At 39.2% G+C, this 21,629-nt stretch overlaps 2 protein-coding genes across 4 annotated transcripts; both read right to left on the bottom strand.

The window, feature by feature from the left end:
• Positions 1-359: 359 nt before the first annotated feature.
• gpr183a (G protein-coupled receptor 183a) lies at positions 360-9,638 on the bottom strand. Of its 3 annotated transcripts, none has more exons than XM_044132278.1 (4): positions 9,421-9,638; positions 4,432-4,475; positions 3,338-3,470; positions 360-1,715 (listed from the first exon to the last, which is right to left on the bottom strand). In XM_044132278.1, the coding sequence occupies exon 4, from the start codon at positions 1,690-1,692 to the stop codon at positions 532-534; it is 1,161 nt and encodes a 386-aa protein (XP_043988213.1). In that variant the 5' UTR covers positions 1,693-1,715; positions 3,338-3,470; positions 4,432-4,475; positions 9,421-9,638; the 3' UTR covers positions 360-531. The 3 variants fall into 3 exon arrangements, with proteins under 3 accessions (XP_043988213.1, XP_043988214.1, XP_043988216.1); XM_044132279.1 differs by lacking the exon at positions 9,421-9,638 and adding an exon at positions 7,260-7,320; XM_044132281.1 differs by lacking the exons at positions 4,432-4,475; positions 9,421-9,638 and having other exon boundaries at positions 3,338-4,360.
• A 6,677-nt stretch (positions 9,639-16,315) lies between these two features.
• si:ch211-184m13.4 (uncharacterized protein LOC798560 homolog) lies at positions 16,316-17,805 on the bottom strand. The gene is made up of 4 exons (XM_044131862.1): positions 17,770-17,805; positions 17,303-17,657; positions 16,629-17,143; positions 16,316-16,526 (listed from the first exon to the last, which is right to left on the bottom strand). The coding sequence occupies exons 2-4, from the start codon at positions 17,649-17,651 to the stop codon at positions 16,362-16,364; spliced, it is 1,029 nt and encodes a 342-aa protein (XP_043987797.1). The 5' UTR covers positions 17,652-17,657; positions 17,770-17,805; the 3' UTR covers positions 16,316-16,361.
• Positions 17,806-21,629: the final 3,824 nt, after the last annotated feature.

Raw genomic sequence — 21,629 nt, 5'->3', positions numbered from 1 at the left:
TTGGCTGATGAACTAAGCTCTATCCACTTGTTGAGTAATGGCCATCAGGAACAGAAAGAAAAACACTGTTTAAGCGCATCAGTCACAAAAATCATAATTACAATTTTCTTCCCCAATACTTCATATTTTTATGCATTGCCATGTATTAAAATAGAGACTGCAGATGTGAATTAGCTTATTGTATGATCTGGTACAGCGCATCAAATGGTGACATTTATGTTGGAGCTGCACATTGTCCCTTTCTAAACAAAGTTTATTATTAACATTGCATATTATTATTCAAATAATCCCTGCGGGGGTTAAGGTCTACTGTGATTTTGGGTTGCTATGAGAAATACTCAGTGTCAGGATTAATTTGATATTGTCAAATTAATCCCTAATTTCATAGGAAAACACAGTATAGATACAGTATATTTCATACTCACTATATTCTGTTTTAAATTAACAGGCAGTAATTGTTCTTGAAAAATGTACTAAAGAATGTGTCTCACATTGGTTCAAAAGCCTCCCGTTGTCCATCAGGGGTATATTTTAGGTACTGTTCATGTGGAAAGAGATTCTGTATGTGCTGTCATTTTGCCTCGGTTCCCCACTTTGGTCATTCTCATGCGATTTCCTTTCCAAGAGCCTCTCGCTGTTGTGTTGCATCTTGTGCCCGTCGATGAAGTCCTTTGAGGAACCTTCGGGCGACGTCCTGACTGCACTGGAAAAGGAAATGCTGACCTGCCTCTTCAGCAGCTTCAGAAGTTTTCTTTTGTATCCCTTGCAGGCGAAGAAGTAAATGAACGGATCCAAGCAGGAGTTGAAGTTCATCAGACAGACCGTGATGTGCAGCGACACTTGAAAGGCCGTGAGGTCCGCACAATCGGGGTTGGATACCAGCTTGCGAATCATGTACTGAAAGATGTCAATGTGGTAGGGGCTGTAGCAGACAACGAACACCACAGACACGCAGCAGATCACGCCGATGGCCTTGCGACTGCGGCCGTATTTTTCTGTCAGGTGGTTGTTCTTGGCTGTGAGATGCAGCTTGGAGCTTAGGATGGAGTAGCAGACCAGTATGGTGACCACAGGGATGAAAAAGCCCAAAATGACTGCACCAATCAGGATGGTTTCAATATAATCCACCTTTTCAAAGTTGGGGTATTCCATGCAGGTGGTGAAGTTTTGTGGCTCCCTGTTTGTCATGTCCATTCCTAGTAGGGGGAGGGTCTGCGCCAGAACCAACATCCACACGCCAATACAGATGTAGCGGACGTTACTGACTTTCCTGAATTTGGCGAAGCGAAGAGGCAAGACCACGGCGATGAAGCGGTCCACACTGAGGCAAGTCATGAAATTGACCCCTGCGTAGGTGTTGATGTAGAACAAAAAGCCTGTTATCTTACAGAGCGCCTCACCTAGAGACCAGTGGAAACCCTGAGCATAGTATACGATCCTCAGAGGCAAAGAGAGAGTGAAGAGGATGTCAGAGATGACTAGGTTGAGCGAGTACAATGTGGTGGAGTTCATTTTCTTCAGGTTTATCCGGATAACGTGGAGGGCAAGGGCGTTGCCAAGCAACCCAACAGTGAAAACAACACAGTAGAAAATAGGTATGAGGACCCGGGCGTATTTCCTGTGGTCATACAGGGTGTCACATGTGCTGTTGGTTACGACGGCCATGCTTGCAGGTGCAGATGCAGAACCCATCTGCAAGCTACAGGAACCGGTTACTGCAAAAAGGAAGCAAAGAACTTGTCAAAGTCAAATTTTTAAGAAGTCCGAATAAGTTTTGTTTTTATTTTTCATTTCCTTCATGCTACAGGAAAGCAAATCAGAGAGCATTACTGAGCATACAGGAAAGAATTAAACTCATGCCCTTAAGACCTCCATTAGAATACATGCAAATTTAACACCTTTGTTCTCAGAAAGGAAGTCAAGAAGCCACAGGTTTTTTCATTTTTTTTCATTTTTTCTTTACTGACAAACAACTGGAAAATGACATTTTCTACAAATGTACACATGACACTTGCTGCTGTCATGCGTGCTAATTTCCTTTTCTAAAACTAAAAGCAATACAATGAGACTTATTTTGGTAACAAGAGAATGATTTTCATTAACTCTTAGACATGAATTAGGATTTTGATTTAAATTGTACCCAACGAGTTACACTAAATGAAACAGATAAAGCAGTAGTTTAAAACTACCAAGCTTAATGTATGGGAACCAACATTTTATTAAAAAAATCACATTTAGGTGGAAATTCAGAGTTGTTTTATTAGAAAATTGTGCCATCTTGTGGCTCTTTTTGAACAAAGCAACCCTAAATTATTTTTTTTTAAACCGTTTTACCAAGAATAGTCATTAAACATTTACAAGTTGAAGATAAAACTACATTTTTAAAAAACGGACTAAAATCTTTTCATAATTGTTTAAAGCTCAGAAGAGTATTTCATTTTACAGAAGGAAGCACAGCTCCGTTCTGAATTGTGTAGAAAGAGAAGGAAGAGGTTTGCAAGCATTATTATCTAATATATCTTTAACAGTGTGGCAATAAATGAGACTAAAACAGCGAGTATCAGACTGGATATGATCACAGCCTTTCACACATTAATCTAATGCATTTATTAACACAACTGACTTACTCAGCATGTCCTGGTTCCAACCAGGTTGCCGATGATTTTTTTTTGTTTTGTTTTTTGTTTTTAACAGCAAACAGTGACTCAAAGGAAGTAAAAACGAAAAAATACTGCTACAATGATTCCGCATGCAGCTGCCACATTGTTGCCCCCCGGCAAAACAACGAGGTGTTAAGTGATACAGCCTTGGGCGTGAGGAAGCTAACTTCCCCGCGGCGTGGTGGCACATAATTTGGACGTTGGAAAGTTGCATTGTTTGAGCCAGAATAACAATCGGCTCCAGGATATTCGCTTTTGCTTTACAGTTTGGTGAATAAACACGCTTCCTGCCCCATAAATAGCAGCAAACGCAGTGGCATTGTTCCTCGGACGATGCTAGAATAATGTGCCCGATTTAGCACTTTGAAAGGTGCGGTTCAAAGAGTGGCAAATTCTCTTTGTATGAAATGGCAAGCTAATAATAATAATAATAATAATAATAATAATAATAATAATAATAATAATAATAATAATAATAATAATAATAATAATAAAATATACACCCTACAAAGAGGTTAAAAAAGCTGATTAATTCAGTTTCATTTAGGAGTCTCATAAGCAGCTAATTGGAAATGAAATGCAAGAAGTCCGCCAAACTGATTTTTGATGAGTAGAAGGGCACTTTCACTACATGGTAACTAACCATAAGAACCATAAAGTTTGGAAACGAGGCTTACCTCACAGATGGAAACTTCTGCTGTCCAGGAGCACTGAACTCACATCGAGCCACTGGATGTTTGTCCGACGTTGTTCAGCTTCAATTAGTTGCCCAACAGCGCAGCAGATCTCACTCGCTGGTGTGGAAACAGCCTGACATTCAGAAATCAAGATTGATATCTGCTGCCACTAACCATAGTGTCAAAATATCCTGTAGTGGATCTCTCTCCGTATGTCTGTCTGTCTGTCTCTCTCGCTCTCTCTCTTTTTTTCTCTCTCGCGCTCTGTCTCTCGTTCTCCACCTCTTTCACTTTTGCGAGGGTTTTGAGTGATGCTATATCCCCTCCCTTATAGATAAAACCCCGAAGGAGACTGAAGAAAAAGCCCGATGACGCTACACTCTTCCACGTGGCTTCAAGAACTTGTCAGTCATCGATCCACGTCTGGAGAAGAGACAGTCTGGGTATCGTACAGTGTGGCGTGCCATGTGTTCACTAAGAGGAGGATGTGGCTTCAGTCAGGATGCTGACTCTGTCCGAATTAGTTGGTTTTTTTTTAAAAAAGTAATGTCTGGTTTCTTTTAGAACAGTGCGTTCTTTTAAGTTGATGTACTGATTTTACAACATTATTTTACAACTCTACCACAACAACCTGTTATAACATACTAACTTGAAATGTAGTGTTCCTCTTATATAGGCCTACGTGAGAAAATAGGGAAGTCCCCGTTACTTACTTCAGAAGCAGACTACCTTTGTTTTGATGTCTTGAGCTGAATTGGATAATCAAAGACAAATCAGCTTTTCTCCCAGTGGCTATGAAATAATTAATTCCCCTTCTATATGTTGTTTTTATGAACATATATGACATTCTTGGTAAAATAAACTTGAACCATGTGTAACCCTCTCTTCTGTTACGCGCTAATAAATGATCCTGTAAATTTATAGTAAAGTACTGGCAGCCACAGAGAGCATTTTACTGTAAATTCACGTGATTTGTACTGCAACTTATTCTGACAGTAGATTCCCGTCGAAGTGAATACAGTACAGATATTTAGCTGCCGATAATCTACTGTACATTTACATGTTCATCGATTGGAGATAAATGAACTACTTACCAGTAACTGACTGCAGTTGAGACTAATGAGGAGATGACTAGCAGCTGGGGGAAAAGGGAATAAAAAAGGCAAAATGAACGAGAGGACAAAAACAAAGATGGAACTGGAAGGAAACCTGAACAATAACAGATGTAAGCACTAAATCTAAAATGATAAACCTGACACTTAAAATAAGAGATGACTAAATTTACATTAGGAATAAACTGTCACGGGAGGATAAATGTTAAATGCGAAAGAACAAATCCAAAACTGAAATAAGAGACAACTGAACTGAAAGAGGGAATAAACTCAGATCATATAAGGAATCGATGCAAAGAGGTTACAGAAGCTAGGACCAAAATGATAAAGGAATAATTACAGTGGTGGTAGCTCTAGCATCCGTTAGCTGTAGGTTAAGTGGGATGTGCAGTTAATGAGCCCAAGTACATGAAACAGAAATGTGCTACAGTCGTAAGCTGCATTTACATTACAAATTTGCGCAAAACTGTGTCAAACTCTTGGTGAGACCAAGTGTTTGTGCATCCTGAATGGTTGCCACGGAGATTAAGAGTTTTCTCAAACATCCATGAAAGAATCAAAGCAACACGCCAGGTAATAGTATGGATTTGGATGAGCGAATGACATTATAACATGATGTAAAGCTCAACGGCCAACTTGACACAAAACCTTTAAACACACAAAAATGTTTATTTAAGACAAAATAAAATGAGGATGTTCCACATGCCCTGCAGCAAGAAGACATTCAAAGCATGGTTCTTCCCCGTGAAGAGTTCTAAGCATGGTTATGTAGAACCCTGGTTAGAATGGTTCTACAGTGAATGAAATTCCAGTGATTTCATCAACTGGGATTGACTGCTGACCTATCCAGGGTGTACGATGCTTCTAGCCCCTGGGCATCTGGAGATAGACGGCAGCCCTGTGCATCCCTGTGACTCTTAAGTAGTTAGAGAAAATTAATGGATGGGAGATTAAGTCAGATGATTCCAACATTCATCTGCCTTGTCACTTCCCACATACGCCTTTTATCTACCCTTGTAAGGTCATGGGGTTGATGGTGCCTATCTACAGGTCACAAGACCCTTACAAGGGCAGCACACTTCAAACAACATTACATGCACAAACTCTGAGGTACATTTGCAGAGACCAATTAACCAAAAACTTCTGCTTGTCAAGGAAGCCAGAAAAGCCATGTGTGAAGAACTTATAAAGATTAACTGTTGAAACTGCTTGATAACAACAAGAGACACCATTGGAGGGCAAGAATGATAACAGGAAACTCTGACTCTGACTGAGGGGAAACCAGGCATGTGGCTACAGACCTAAGAGTACTGAAAGTAACAGGACTGCAATGGACAGCAAAGATGCTGTGAATAAATTGGAGCAGAGTATATGAAGGACAATTAATAAAGCTCTAAAATGTGACCTGCTGGATGTGCAAATTAGCCAGGAAGCTCTTCAAGGCTATCCTGGCCTTTAAGAGCTTCCTGACAAAGGAAGGAGGTTCTTTTGGACCACTTTGGAAGTTCTTCCAATTCTCATTTCCCTTCAGTGGAGTTCAATTTCTCCGGAAGAACAGCAAACAAAGGGAAAAGTTGTGAACGATGACGTTGATTTTCTGCACTGTTTTAGGATTTGTAGTTCATCTGTAGTTGTAGTTTGGCAATGGCAGCGGAGAAGGTGAACAAATCCATTCATTCTAGTTAAAGCCAGACCAAGAGAAATGTTTAAGACACTTTACTGTTGGCAAAGATGTTGTTCGAGTTGACAGGTCTCTCTTCACAGTGGGGGGTTGTTATTAGCACACAATTTCCAGTGAGCTTCATAGTTCTTGCACTCGCCTGTGCTTTATCAAGTCCCTAAAGTTCACACATACATTAACACTTGATGGTGGCAAGCTACTGCATAGCAGTCACAACTGTTCTGGGGCGGTCTGACAGAGGCGAGGCTGCCATGTGCCGGCGTCACCGGAACCTCTGACCATCACCAGCAGGCAAAGCGGGTGAAGCGTCTTTGCTGTAGGCATGGGCGTAGGTTTGGGTATGGACGGTCACGACCAATATTCAAGGGATATAAAATATTCCCGACCAATTTTTGCCATATTAATAAAATAAAAAAAACATATGTATTTTTTTAACAAAAACAAAATAAATAAACGAAAATCTACACTGATTAGTTTAATATTTCAATATATTACGCAGTGGTAGCATTCATTTTAAAATTCTCTGTTATGAACTATGACAACCCATGCCGCTATTGGCTCAAAGAACGTGGATCTACGTTCTTTGATTGACTGCAACAGGCGGCGGCCAGCTGGCCACACGCGGAACGGAAGCTTGGTCCATGGTGCTGAAAGTGAACGCGTCTCCTCTGAGTTTGACATTTATTATGAGTCTCCGAGACCATGTCGCCACCAAAAAAGAAAAGGACGACAGACATTAGAAGTTATTTCGCTACCTCGGCTGTAAGTACAGTGAGTGGACCCATAAGTTAGATATCTATCACGCGACGCATTTGTTGTAAAGTCCGGTGTTTAGTAAGGTCAGCACTGAATGTGAGTTAGAATAGGAATTTTGAAAAGGAAAAAGTTACGTGTTCTTGAACTGATCTGCTCAGTATGACTGTATCTGATTGTATACACAAGATGTATGATCAAGTTATGGTTATGGTTGGGGGTTATTAAGCCAATGTGGTGCCCCCCACACTGGTCAAAAATGGTTGGTTGGGGGGGTTGGTCAGTAAGTTGTAAGGTCCCACCAAAACTTAGACCAAACCTACGCCCTTGGCTGTAGGACACAATGACAGAGATGGATGGAGAAGGGGGAACCCACCTGTTAGAAGACAAACTTCTACCACCGTCATCACCATCACCCAAACTTGTCATGTAGCGTACTTCATGGGCAAGCGGGCACATTATATCAGATCCAACTTAAACAGAAAGACATCTTCAGCAATCGATCATTTCTCAATAGTCTGGCTTAATATCTTTGATAAGTTTACAGATACAGAATAAAAACAAAAGTTTTCTTTTCTCTGATAACACCTCTAAAACTAGTTCAACTCTGACTTGCATTGATTTCGTTCAATAGTTTGAGGTCTGTGATTCATCATCGGCACCAACACAAACAAGAAAACCTCAGAACATCTAAAGCTAATTATAGCAAAACATTTAGACAAAAAAAGGGAAACTAGTTGGACTTCATATGCATTTCATCTCTTATTCATTCAGCTTCAACATTAAGTGTGTAATTAGGAACGCTAAAACGTCTGCTTAAATAGTTCAGGATAGAGATTACTTTGGTTGCTTTGGTCATGTTAATAAACAGACATTTTTGGCTGAATATTTTTTGATGATTTAGACTAATAATCAAATGTATTCTTAATCATTTGCTCAGCAGTAAAGAAACACTCCTACCTTGCTATTTTTCACCCAGCATATCTTGTGCACAAGTGTCTTTGCGTGGTTTTAACACCTTGAAATTGAAATCACTCCCGCCCTTTTTTGGGTGCCACTAAGATGTGCTCGAAAACAAAATGTGCAGAGTAATGGCATGTGTATGTCACACGAGAATATCTTAAAGGTTTTCCCTTTTTCTAAAAAAAAAATAAATAAAAAAAAAGGTTTAATAGATACACCTTCCACATAAGCTGTGCAGGTGTGAGAAAAGAAAAAAAAAAAGAGAAATGCTTCTGCTCCAAAAAAACTGGAGAATTTTTTTGAAACATGCATAGAATATTTCCACTTAAACATTTACCTACTTAATGACCACATACTTCTTTAGTTCAAAACAACTCCGGTGGTGAGGGAGAGGAAGCAGTTTGACTTCCTCATGGCCAGGCCATGTGGTTCTGAGTCATGGAGGCTCAGGCGGCTGGATCACACCCTTCGCTGACTGATAACCCAAAAACCTAAATGTCAGCTGCTGCTGTTATTTTATTGTGAACACAGTGATGTTAAACTAACAAATAGTCACACATATTTCTTTGCATTTTAAAAAAAATATTAAGTCATTTTACTAAAGGAGCTAAAAATCTATCTTCAAAGGACGATCTGAAGCCCATTTGATGATAATCTGCATTCTGCACATCCTGTATTTGGTAAGGGAAACTTTGAGAGAGGGCAAAACACCTCAAAAAGGATTTCCTCCTGAGCAAAAACCTACAGTTGTGCATTGGGTATGGATGTCACGGTATTTCAGCGCCCTCCCGTACACGCAACAGCATAAATTAGGGCACGGACTCGAGGCCCCACGCCGTCCACAGCCTGCTACCCAGCAGTACAGCGCTGCAGACTTCTCCTCTCTTCAATTTAGAACAGCATGGTCACAAAAAGAAAAGAAAATATCCAAAATCTTCCATGACTAAAAGTAACCTGTCTGCTTTCTCACAGGTTGTGCTATCACCCAAAATTTTAATATTCGAAAACTTGCTTGTAAATAAAGGCCAAGATTATCCGATGGAAGGTTTTTCTGACGTTTTTTGTTTTTTTTCAATGTGGCTTTCAGATATGATTGCAACAGAACAGGAAACATCTGTGGTACAAGATCTTCTTTAAAAAAAAAAAAAAAAAAGAAGAAAAAAACTACTGTGTTACAAAACTCACATCAGCCATTTTTCAATATTTTATTACACATAGTGGACGACTTTCGCAGTATGACACAGGTTTACTGTACTTTGAAAAAAAAACAAAAAAAACCCCCAACATATATATATATATATATATAGATAAATAGCTGGACACGTGCAAGCGAGTATAGCTCTTTAATCTGCTTCCTGAGGCTCACTGCTTCTCCTTTTATGAAGAAAAAAACCCGAAAAACAAACAAACTAGTAACTGTGGAGATTCACACCTACCACTTCCCATCTCGACCAGAGAGAGATAATGATCGAAACTGTTTAATAAAACTCATATGAACATCTTCAAACACCTGTTTCACCTGAAGTCAAATAATAAACACTAAAAAAATAAATAAAGAAAAAAATTAACTTTACTTTGGACCGCAGGCCGTTTACAGTGGTAGGCATGTCCCAGTTGCACCACGGCTTGGCGGGACCCAATTTCACTTGCGGCACAGGATGTGTTGAAACAACATCATTTGAGAAATTATCAGAAGGCATCCTGTTTTCTTCTTTGTTAACGAAATGCAATCATTTTAGATCATTATGTGTTGCAGCCACACCGCGCTCTCCTCTGGCTCGGGACAGGTACTGCGTCTGCGGAGGGTTCAGCTCGTTATCCACTGTACAGTGTGTACAGCAAGCACTTGTGTTGTAACATGTGCAAGGCACAGGATGGCAGCAGTGTTATTCCTGTTCTCTACCTCTCGAAATAAGAACATTCTGTGAATTTAAAGGGATAATTTTTTCGGCCTAGCAGTTTTCTGGTCGGATTGTGGAGTTGATATCTATTCACTTTAGATCATTTAGATTGTGTGCAAAAATTATATCTCTACTGTTTCATACCTATACAATGAAATGATGTCATATTATAGACTGAATATTACAGAGAGTGAAAATACAGGAGAGAGACATATAGACACCCTTATGACTGTCTTACCTTGTTCAGGCTTGTGTTAGGGACAGACTTCTAGTTCAGCTATGACTGTGCAGGAGGCCAGAACGCGCTGGAAAGGTTGCCAGTCAATCATAACGACGCACAAAACAAAACAAAAGCGTGTGCATAGATTTTCACAGAAATGTTCACCGCATGCAGGTGTAATATGAGGGACTGCTACAAAATGAATGACTTGATGCAGTCGGGTGTCTCCTGTCGCTACATGCTTGTTATGGGGACGGATTTCTGCAAAGTCAGTCACTCAGTGCAGCTGACTGTGTTTCCTTTGTTAGAGCTTTTAAGAACTGATGTAAAACTACCTGAACTTGACGGCATTGTTTGAATATGTAGTATGTTGCTGTTAATAAACTTGATCTGTTTGTTTTGAAGGACATCTGTTGTGATTCACTGAACTCAGCATTGATTCGACTACAGTAACAAGCTTTTATATTAATAGAAGAAAACCCAGACATAAATATGACAAGGACAGAGAGAACATGCAAACACTGCAAAACAACAAGACAACAACATTACAAATAGAAATTCTCTTACTTGACTCTCAGGCAACTTACTTACTTTTTCCTTTTTGTCTTATTTCTTAAATGATGACATATATAGCAATGGCCCCCAACCTTTTTATTATCGAGGATCAGTAAAGAACCGTTAGTAATCAGAGTTTATAATAATTGGAGAATGAACTTTATTTGTGTCGTACCCCTCATGTGTACTTTAAACGTGAATTTGAAGTACAGAGTTTGAATTTAGAGCAGTTGCTTTCGTAATGGTGAACAATTAAATAAATGTAACTGTTGGACAGGTTTGTTTGTTTCTTTAAGTTGTTTCTTTAAGTCCCATGAAACAGCATTTAGTGAGTTCCTCTTTTAAAAAATGCAATCTTGTGCTGATTCTGTCACCGTGAGTCTCTTTTTAAATATTTCATCATGACTGATGTCAAAAAATGCTTGTAATTCTTCAAAATTAACTTTTAAGAAATTAACTGCTGGGGAAGTTTAATGGGACAGTTTGTACTTTGTGTGCCATTAAATCAGTTTGCAGTTAGAAAGTTATTATTTTGTAAAAGAAACAATCCGTTGGTCAGTTTTCATAAAGACGCTCCTCCACGCAGTATAGCTGTGCTTTCTGCCGGTTCTTTGAAATGTTCCTTTTTGTTGCCCAAAAATAGTTTTAAAATTCTCCTGCTTATCCTTGCAGGGTTATGTGGTGGACTAGTGCCTGTCTCCAGACACCGTTTGGTATAAAGACACACCCTGGACACGTCGCCAGTCCATCATTGAGTTGATAGTTTCAAGGTTTTTATACATAATGGATTAAAATAAAATAATGTATTTCATTTGAAAGCACATTTTTGCAAATCTAAATAAACTCTAACAAAGTCCATTGCCACCTTGAGTGAGCATTTTCAACAATTCACCGCAGAATTGTTTTTATTTTCATTTGTCTCAGTTTTCTGAACTAAAAATCACAATATTGCTGCCCAACTGTGTGCAACGTGCCAACAAACATATCCTGGTGTTGTTCCGCTGCGTCGGCCAAGACGTTCTTGCTTCTAACCACCAATTCTTCATCTGTATAATCTGGCGTGTGTCGATGTTCTCTGATCACCACAGAAAAAAAAGACGCAATGTTTTTCACTTTCAAAATCACTAATTTTATTTTTGAAATTAAACTTGTGGAACTGAGAGTCTACGGCATGACACAAGAAGCAGACTCAGGCGCATCATCGCATCCTGTAGCATAGTTCATTTGAGAAAACGATAACAAGGAGATATCTGACATAACACAGCCACATGTTGGAAATTAGCATCATGGTTGACAAATCTGTACTACTGTTTGCAACAAGCAAGATGCTTGCAATTAACTAGTGCTCTATGTCGTCATTTAAGAAACAATGCAGTCAAGTTCAGGTAGTTTTACATCAGTTCTTAAAAGCTCTGACAAAGGAAACACAGTCAGCTGCACTGAGTGACTGACTTTGCAAAAATCCGTCCCCATAATGAGCATGTAGCGACAGGAGACACCCGACTGCATCAAGTCATTCATTTTGCAGCAATCCCTCATATTACACCTGCATGCGGTGAAAATTTCTGTGAAAATCTATGCACGCGCTTTTGTTTTGTTTTGTTTTGTGCGTCGTTGTGATTGACTGTCAACCTTTCTGGCGCGTTCTGGCCCCCTGCACAGTCATAGCTGAACTAGAACCAAGCTCTGTCCCTAACACAAGCCTGAACAAGGTCAAACAGATTAGTAACATGAAGAAATGTTAGGAAACCTCAAAAGGCTGTTTCCTGTTTGAAACTGAACAAGCTTTAGCATGGCAAATAACTTGACATATACATGTGTACATATCTGTAAAGCTGTGGTGGTACACTTATGCAAAAGGGTGACGAAATGCAAAAGTATGGTCACTATGGTGAAAAAAAACCTTTTGAATATAACAGCAACAAATCTATAACTGTGCAACTTTTCACATGATAAAATACGTATTTAATTAGGTGGCAGCCCTGAGAAAATGTTTGACTATCGTGAAGCGTTTCCACAAAAAAGATAAATAACAGTTGCTGTTAACTTCGGCTAAAGTTACTTCACCGTATGGTTCCATTTATTATCCAACATACTGTGTTGTGAAAAAAAAAGCTTTTTTGTAACGTACATCCCAAAACAATAATCTGAATAAATTTAAAATGTCTGACAGCTCCACCTGTAAAAAATTAGTTAGTAGTGACTGACGGCATTTTTTTGAGTTCAATTTCAACATGAACACTTTATTATGAGATCTGTAGAAAACACTGAAACAGAGTCTGCCCCAATGGCAGGAAGTGGGTAAAAGAAACACTCTAAGGAAATTAAACCACAGATCAAAAACAAATCAATGATCAATGACTTACTTTTGCCACTTCTTGCAAAAATCTTGGCTGCAGTTGTTAGATCCAAAAAACACAAAAACAATTATTAGGGTGGGAGGAGGCTTGGTTTTTCAGACAGGGTCAGGCTGATTCAGATAGATTTTAAAAGTTGAATAAATTAAATCATGATGAGTGAAACAAACAAACAAAAACAACAAAAACAAACAAAAAAAACCAACATAAATGCAGTAAAGGTTTTTCGTGACATCATGAATTGTTGATATCCTGATGCCTTTTGTTTAGATAATTCAGGTTTTTTTAAACAAAATAATGGAAGGATAGTTTTAGAAGAACAAAGATACTGATAGTGAATTACTAATGATAATTCACTATATTAAAAAAAAGTTCCTCCAAACTACAGAAACCCAAACGCCTATGACCACACCAACCCTTGTTCTTGAAAGGATAGGGCAGAAATGATGAAATTGGCTTGTACTAAAATATAATGAGCAGGGAATAGATTAGCTGCAGCAGAATCATCTGCCAGCATCTTTATCGAGCCTACCATCATGTCAGTTGTTTCTGGGGACTCCACCTAACAGGGAGTCTAAACAGGAAAGCCCAAAATGAACTTCTATTTTTTGCTAAAGCTCGATGAGACTGTTAGCTAGAACCACTACAATATTTTGGACTTCTACAACCCAGTGCTTTCCCCATTTTAATTACTCTGAGACTCTATTTATCAGAAAATTAAACTTACTCTTTGTTTCCTACATAGTGAAGAAATGTTATTTCTCCTGCACATCACAACTCATTTCAGAACCCCACTGCCAACATTCGTGCCAATGCACTAAACATATGAGTAAGTGGATGGAGTGGGGGCAAAAGGCCAGTATGACATTTCAGCTAAACCCATCTTTAAAATGAGGCAACACGTCTGTCTCATCTAACAGAAGTTGTTGACCTTTTTTCAAACCGACGTAACAAAACTGACTCATTTCCTTCCCTAAGATAAAAAATACAGCATTATTTGACCATGTCTACATTTAATTTTTTTAATATTAGTATAGCCAGTAAAAGTGTTTCATAAAACTATGCTATTTAGCATTGACAGCTTTGTTAGTCAACAGTAAACGTGTCATTGGGGTGGCGTTGAGTTAGCTGATAAATCTCCAACTAAGATCAATAACCTCTGAACTGCGTCACCTCGTACCACATTCAGGTCAGAATTGGGTTATTCCTGTCTTACGTCACCATCTATACATCAGCCATATGCACTTTTGATGCTATGTTGTTTTAAAAAGTTTAAACAGTCGCTGTAATAATAAAATCTGTCCATTTTTAAACATATGGTTTTGATTTGTACCAGGAGCTACCACAGTTTTAATTTTACCATAAATTTACAAAAAACATCCTCCAAAAAGAAAGAAAGAGGGAAAAAAGATGATCAAAATGTGTAAGGAAAGCTAACTACACCCAGTGACTCAATAGCCATAGAATAACCACCTCCTTCAACTCCATCTTTACGTCACGTGGATAAATTTTAGGCCACTTTTCTTTTCAACGTGCCTTCTGTTCTTTGAAGTTTGCGGGTTTTCGTTAAAAGACAGGCTTTAGAATAAGGCTGAGGTGTGAACTTTAACTAGGCCACTGCAAGATCTTGAAACTTTCCTTTTTCATCTCTTGTGTTTCAGCCGCCACTGAAGATGCACATGAGGCACATCACAGAGTGTCTGAAACCCTAATCTGATTGATGGGTAACCAAAACAGAAGTTGATACTGATGCCCTCCTTCCCTGTGGTCGTATTGGCAGCCGAAGACTCCAGACTAGAAAACTGCTTGAACTGTTAAACCCTGTGGAAGAAGCTCGCTTCAGTCGACTCGGGTTTTTAACACACATCTCTTTCACGTTTGCTTGTTTTTGTTGAATTAATAATAACAGTTTGAGGTTTTGTATGCTTAAAGACAGGCAATATTCAGGATGTAGAGACCCTGTATATCGATGTAGTGATTTTGCACCATACTGTAATTTTATAAAGTGGGAATTTTTTTTTTTTTTATCCACACAATGAATGTCCCCTAATTGAATATTGGACATTTCTACATATTTCAGCATCTGATTATGCTACCGCAATGAAATATGCCTCTTCTTTTAAGGTCCTTTACATATTTTTACCAGGGGAGCTAATTAATTTAACCTAACACTGACTTCAGAGAAAAAAAAAAAATAATAATAATTCTCTGTGAAATTTGAGTTATGTCACTCCAAAACGTTTTATTATTTCCTCTCAGAATTGGTCAAATTAGAAGGTAATAAAAAAAATAAATCTGCCTGCGGTCTGAATTATTTGTGTCTTAACTGTATTTACAGCTGGATGGTGATGTGCTGTTTGGTTCTTGTTAAAGCAGAACATGAGGATTTTCTGTTTAGTTTAGAGAACGTTTCACTTCCTGATTTGTTGGGTAGATTACAAGAATCCATAGCTGTTTTGTTTTTGTTCCTTTCATTGTCTATCTACAATGTGCAGATCGCTTTTCCATTTTAGCAGATGATATATGACAACATTTTTTCTAAAGAATTTATGAGTACCATCATGATGAATGAAAATCAGAATAAACCTCATTTTAATTTATGTCTTTTTTTAATGTTTAGTAATTAATTATAAACATATTTATATATATACATCTTCTCTTGTGACATAATTGCACAATAACTACTTCAATATTTGCATATTACACAATTTTTTGACACAGTTTTATGCAAACCTGTCGGGCGTCTTTTTCAAAAACTCAGGAAGTGCTGAAGGTTAAGTTTAAACATGGGACTTGCTCGAAACAAAGAGTACACCTGCGCATGTTTGCTAGACCCACATGCACACCAAAGCCTCACCGCAAGATGTGGAAGGCAGCAGGAATGAGGCCCCTGAGTGGGGGAGCAGGAAAGGTGGGTGAGGAAGTGGTGATTTTCATCTACGTACTCCTACGCAGAGGATACATGTGGGTGGCAAAGAGAAATGCAACATGTTCTCAATTTGGCAAATTTCATGCATATTGTTAGATTTTTGAAATCATGCGTAAGCTGTTGCAATGCACATTGTCCTTGATTTTAGTAGAGCTTACGCATTCTTTCTTGTATAGACACCAAGCAATTAAAATATTGCTATAATAAAAAAAAAACAACAACATATTATTATAATAATAATTGCATGAAAGGATTCTGCACTTCGTCAAACTTCGAACACAGAAAACAAATAGTTGTACTACATGTTTCCACTGTTACTGGTGGTTTATCATTTGGTAATAAACCTTGGTATAAAGGAAACAAATACAATGGAATAAAAATATTGTACAAATACACAAAAAAATACACTCAAACACACACATATATATATATATATATATATATATATATATAGTCATTTGAGTATATATAGTCATTTGGAACAACCTCATCAGGTGAGAGAAAACGGGTCTTTTTATAACCCCTTAAGTTAGGTTTTTCTCTGTGGTTTGGCTCAGGTGTTGCTGCTGCTATTCTCGGCTGTCACTTTGGAGGAGGCGGCGGAAGTATACAGATAGTCCTTAAACAGGCTCATCACTCGCTTCTTGTACGTCTTTATGGCAAAGAAGTAGATGACAGGATCCAGGCAGCAGTTGACGTTCATTAACGAGACCGTAATCTGTGGATTTGATTGTGAGAATCGATTACAACAAAGAAGGAAAAAAGTTTTTAAAAAATATATAGAAGAACGCGTGACGTCAACAGAGAGTATGTCTCTTACCTGCAGGGACATCTTAAAGGCTGTGAGTTCCTCGCAAGTCGGCTGATGGCTGATCTTTCTGAACATGAACTGCATTATGTTGAGGTGGTACGGGCTGAAGCAGAGGACAAACGTGAGGAGGATGAGGAGGATGATCGTGTTGGCCCTGTGGTTTCGGCTCGTTCGGCCCGTCACAGAGTTCTTCTTGGCCGCATCCCGCAGTTTCAGATTGATCCTGGCGTAGCACGCCATTATGACAGTGAGCGGGCAGCAAAACGAGATAAAGCATGCCAGGATTAAGAGGTAAGGGGTGTAGCGAGAGCCCTCGAAGTTAAAGTACTCCATGCAGGTCCGCTTATCTCCCCTCACGTGCAGCATGCTGCGGAATAACAGCGGGGAGACTTCCAGAGATACTAGAAGCCAGACCAGGCAGCAGACCCTGCGGACAACTTTTGTGCTGCGTAAGCACTGCAGGCGGTGAGGATGCACCATAGCTAGGTATCTGTCCAGGCTGATGCAGGTCATGAAGCCAATGCCTGTTGAAAATGGAGAGGATTGGCATCGGATTAAAAATAATCACTTGCAGAAGCAATTTCACAATCTAGACCCTTTAACTCGGTCATATAACTGTGCCACTTTAACATAGAAATAAAGTCATCTCTTGTGATATAAGGATGTGTGGAGCTTCATGTCACCTGCGTATGTATTTGCAAAGAAGAGAAGTGTGGTGAGTCTGCAGAGGAGGTCACCGAAGGGCCAGTCAAAGTGCCGGACGTAGTAGATGATTCTACCTGGCAACGCCAGAGTGAAAAGAGCATCAGACAGCGCGAGGTTCACCAAGTAGATCGACGTGGAGTTGAACTTCTGCTTCCTCTGGCAGATGACACAGAGCACCAGGCAGTTCCCACACACGCTGATGATAAAAACCACAGAGTAGAAAATAGGGAAGAGGACCACTGCAGCCCTCTGGTAGACGAAGACATCACAGCTGCTGTCATTCGGAGGGGCTTCAGTGGGACCCGAGGTGAAGTTCTCAGCAGCCATTTCAACCTGGACAAGAAAGAAAGAATCACATAGTTAATGCCGCGTCTTTTTGTAGACAGAAGCAAATAAACAAAAGAGCAATCCACCAATTAAAATCAAATCAACACACAATACTTACAAGGATCAGGAAAGCAGCGGGTGTACTTTACTGTCAGTGCTGCTCAGGCTTTGTGTTCAGCTTTTACTGTGAGCTGAGAGGCTTGAAGCACCTTTATAACTGTGCCATATGTATGAAGAGTAAAAATCCCACCTCTTCTGTTCATCCAGCCTTTCAAGCTTTGTCACGTTATCAACAGAAGTTAGTTGCCTCAGTGCTACAGGCGGAGCACGCACACACACACGCACACACACCCACACAGAGGCGAACTCTAAATAAAGTACAATACATCTACTTAAAAAATGTTTTACAGAATTTCACATTCCCAACAGCTGCCAAAAAGGCACTCAGTACAAAAGGTGTGCACACATCTCAAGGGGAATATGTCGAGAGAACTATTGACTTCACATGTCTATGTCTTTGTACTGTTGCAAAAACCAGGAGTACCCCTGTGAGCCACATTATAAATACAACTGGTGTTCCAGCTCAACCAGTTGGACTGGCTAAGGATTTTTGCCTCACTGGTCATTTCAATCTGGATAGACTCACACAGAGAAAGAGAAGCAGTTAGAAGATTTAATGATACAGAAACTTTGGCGCTCGAACCCGGCGGAAGACTTGTGAGCTGAGGATCACCAGGCAGGTGATCGGTCCAGGTTTAGCTCAGGGTAGTCTTCAGTCCAATACTGGTGGTGGCTTGAACCAGAGAGGGAGCTAGGAAGATGTCCCTGGGATGATGGTGGAGATGGGAGGAGGTGGGTCAAGCACGGCTGACGAGCAAGAAGATCCGGGAAGCTTGTCCTTTGAAGGGATCCGTGAACGACGACATTGAAGCGGTGCAAGCGCACCTGTCCTGATTGGCTGCGGCGGGAGCGTGGTGAGTGTCTGATGTGTGACAGCTGTGTTTTGTCTCCCAGCTTGAATTTTCGCCTAGGCTTCATTTGAACTGCAATTAGCAATACAAGCTAATAACAGTCTTTTTTTTTTTTTTTCTTTGCACTTTCAGACAGTAGAAGCACGTTAGGGTACAGAGGTTCTACATTTCTCTGTGTATGAGGAAGACTTAATGAGATGGAAAAGTCCAAAATAGCAGCAGTTCTGTTTATTATTGAATTTTTAGGTTGGGGTTGGTGAGAAACCTACAACCTATGAACACCTTTTCTTGAAATTCTGACCGCTAAGGGTCACTCCCAGTGAACATTTCATATGATGAAAATACATCCAAGCAATCTGTAAAAGGTTCATAGTTATCTAAGAGAACAATTTAGTCTAAATTAGGTAGACATTCAATTTAAATGTGAAAATTTTTAGACTTGTTTTTAGACCATCTTTACCCTGTTTTAACACATACAAACAGAATAAGAGCAGTACTGTACACATAACATCTCTTTGGACTAAATCAGTTTTGAGGTTTAAAATAGGGGAAAAATACAGAGTATTTGCCACTTATTGTTACAATTTCCTGACTTAAAAAAGAATGAAATGAAGCAATGTTTAAGTTTGCGTTTATGAATTCCCACATCTTTGTATGATTTACAGACGTTTTGTCGGCCTTATGAAATTTTAATTCTATATTTAAGCCTAAAGCACTTTTTAGACCAGACAGTTTTGATGACCCCACCACTACGGGGATCTCTTTCTGTGTGTTTAAAACCTGCTATAAGTGGCATGAAATGCACCCAGGCCTTGGTCAGTTGGCTTGGTCTGGTCAGTGGGGAGTTCACTGGGACCACTGTGAACTATTGTTGGGTTCGGTAATGTTTGTGTTTTGCACAACATGCTGGAATGTTTCTTTGACTCTTTCATGCATGTTTGAGGTATGCTTCAATCTCTGGTGGCAGTCTATTTACCCACGCCTCTTCCTTGAAGCTGCAGTCTCCAGCCATGTTTTTTTTGCCTCACAGAGCATCCATTCAGCTCCTCCAGACTAGTGGCAGCAATTAGCAAGCACTTGTTGGAACTGTGCGTCTGCTGAACTCATCACAGGATTTACTTCTCAGTCCAAAGCTCCTAAGAACAATAGTAAACAGCATATTGAGGAGGATTGTTGTGATGACTTTTTGAAGGGAGAGCATCAGAAAGAGTGGGAGCTTCTTAAAGAGACGGAGGCTGATTTCTTTTATGTTTGATACATGCTGCATTTTTATTAGAACTGGTGGTAACATAGTTTCTTAATTGTGGTATAAGATGGCAGATAAGATGGAAAAGACATTATACTGCCTTTTAAATATTTAAATTGATAAAGGAAGATGATGGTTTTAATATATGACTCAGGACACCACAAGTAAGCTGAATATCAAAATCTGTACTCTGTTCTATTCTATTGTTGAGGTCTACCATTTGGTTTTCACTAAAGCTAACTGTTGGTCTGGGATGCTGGTCTGAGGTTTTTGACAGAAGTTCTCAACTTCACAGTCTAACCACTGAATGAACTTTGCTTGGACGCCGAATCCTGTTTTGAGTAATTTCTGATTGTCTCTAGTCTTTTTGTCTGCTGAAATATGGACACCAAATTTTTTGAAATCATAAAGAAATTGATGATCGGCAGGAATGATTTTTTTTTCAGTTCATCACAGATGTTTTCCCTTGTTGACATCATGTCAATTGTTTGTTTCTAAATGCTTCCCCTCAAACTGTCAAAATGTACTTAAACCTTATAAATGGTCAGTTATGTTGTTCTGCTTTTTTTAAAACGTTGCTTGTTGGTTTTGTACTAAATGTTGTTTGTTCAGTACTTATCTTAATAATTTAGATGCGTCTTTACAAGCCCAGCTAAAGACTTTGTTGACATAATATCACAATAACAATAGATTTTTTTACATTACCTGCATGTGTATCTGCAGAAAACAGAAATGCGGTTGCAGAGAAGGTCACACAGTGTTTAAAGCCATGGATGTGGTGAGGAGCTCCAGTTCGATCAGATATCAGAGCGACTGTGCTTCCTCTGGCAAATGACGGTTTCAGTCTCTGCTGTTCGTGTGGTGTATCTTTACTAGGACCCATAAATATTTCCACATGAACATGTTTTTTGTATCATCATAATACCAAAAAGTGACAAAGTTTCAGTTTCTGGTTTTATTCCAGACGATAGAGATCTGAAACATCCAGGTAATTGTAACTTTTCATTGTCTGAATGCATTTAACAATTGAATTAAACTTGTTTCATATCATCCTAGAACATGCAAGTTCACGAGTGTTCAATATAAATATAACAGACATCCTGTCCTCCTGCTTAGACGATATTGGATTAGAATGACTTTGAGACTCCCAAGCCTGAAAACACCGTGGATGTTTGGAGTACGAGGTTTGTTTGGTTCCAGGCGTCATTGGTGCATTTCCAAAAACAGATAAAATCATGGAGATAGAACGTTATTTAGAAAGTTTCAACTAACCAGCACCCAATAGATCTCCCAAGTAGAAAATGATCTTAAGAGTAATTGGGGAAAGTTTGCAGACAGCAGGGCAGTTTGATGGATTCTAAAAAGGATAAAGTTTTCAGAGTATAAAAAGTAAGGAGTAAGTATTTAAGTATTGTGAGGGGAAACCCAGAAAGTTTAGTCCAACTTACACACTGTAAATACAGTCTTAGCAAATACTAAGAAAATCGATGTAAACATCTGCAGTTAAAATACGGTTTAAAGATTCTGTTTCATTATTTTTGGCATTTAGTAAACATAAATCATGTTGGTAATCCAACCTCACTTACAACAGAAAACTTGGGAAACTTGGACTTGTCAGAGAGTAAGAACGTCTCACAACTCAGTGCTTCCTCTATTATGTAAGTTGTGGAGCATGTGCCTCTTAATAGTATGTGATGTTTATCTAAATCAGTAAAACTGGTAGCAGGAATGAATTCAGGAAGACTACTTGTTTTCTTGGCT

Source organism: Gambusia affinis, linkage group LG11 (assembly GCF_019740435.1).
Source record: "Gambusia affinis linkage group LG11, SWU_Gaff_1.0, whole genome shotgun sequence".
NCBI classification, from domain to species: Eukaryota; Metazoa; Chordata; class Actinopteri; order Cyprinodontiformes; family Poeciliidae; genus Gambusia; species Gambusia affinis.
The sequence above is the reverse complement of the archived record's forward strand: the minus strand, read 5'-3'. Positions and strand labels throughout refer to the sequence as shown.

Excerpts from the sequence above, each read along its gene's own strand:
- gpr183a (XM_044132278.1), bottom strand. The coding sequence starts at position 1,692 with ATGGGTTCTGCATCTGCACCTGCAAGCATGGCCGTCGTAACCAACAGC.
- si:ch211-184m13.4 (XM_044131862.1), bottom strand. The coding sequence starts at position 17,651 with ATGGCTGCTGAGAACTTCACCTCGGGTCCCACTGAAGCCCCTCCGAAT. Across the intron at positions 17,144-17,302 it reads CTTTGCAAATACATACGCAG|GCATTGGCTTCATGACCTGC; the intron begins GTGACATGAAGC and ends CATTTTCAACAG. Across the intron at positions 16,527-16,628 it reads CCTTTAAGATGTCCCTGCAG|ATTACGGTCTCGTTAATGAA; the intron begins GTAAGAGACATA and ends TCAAATCCACAG.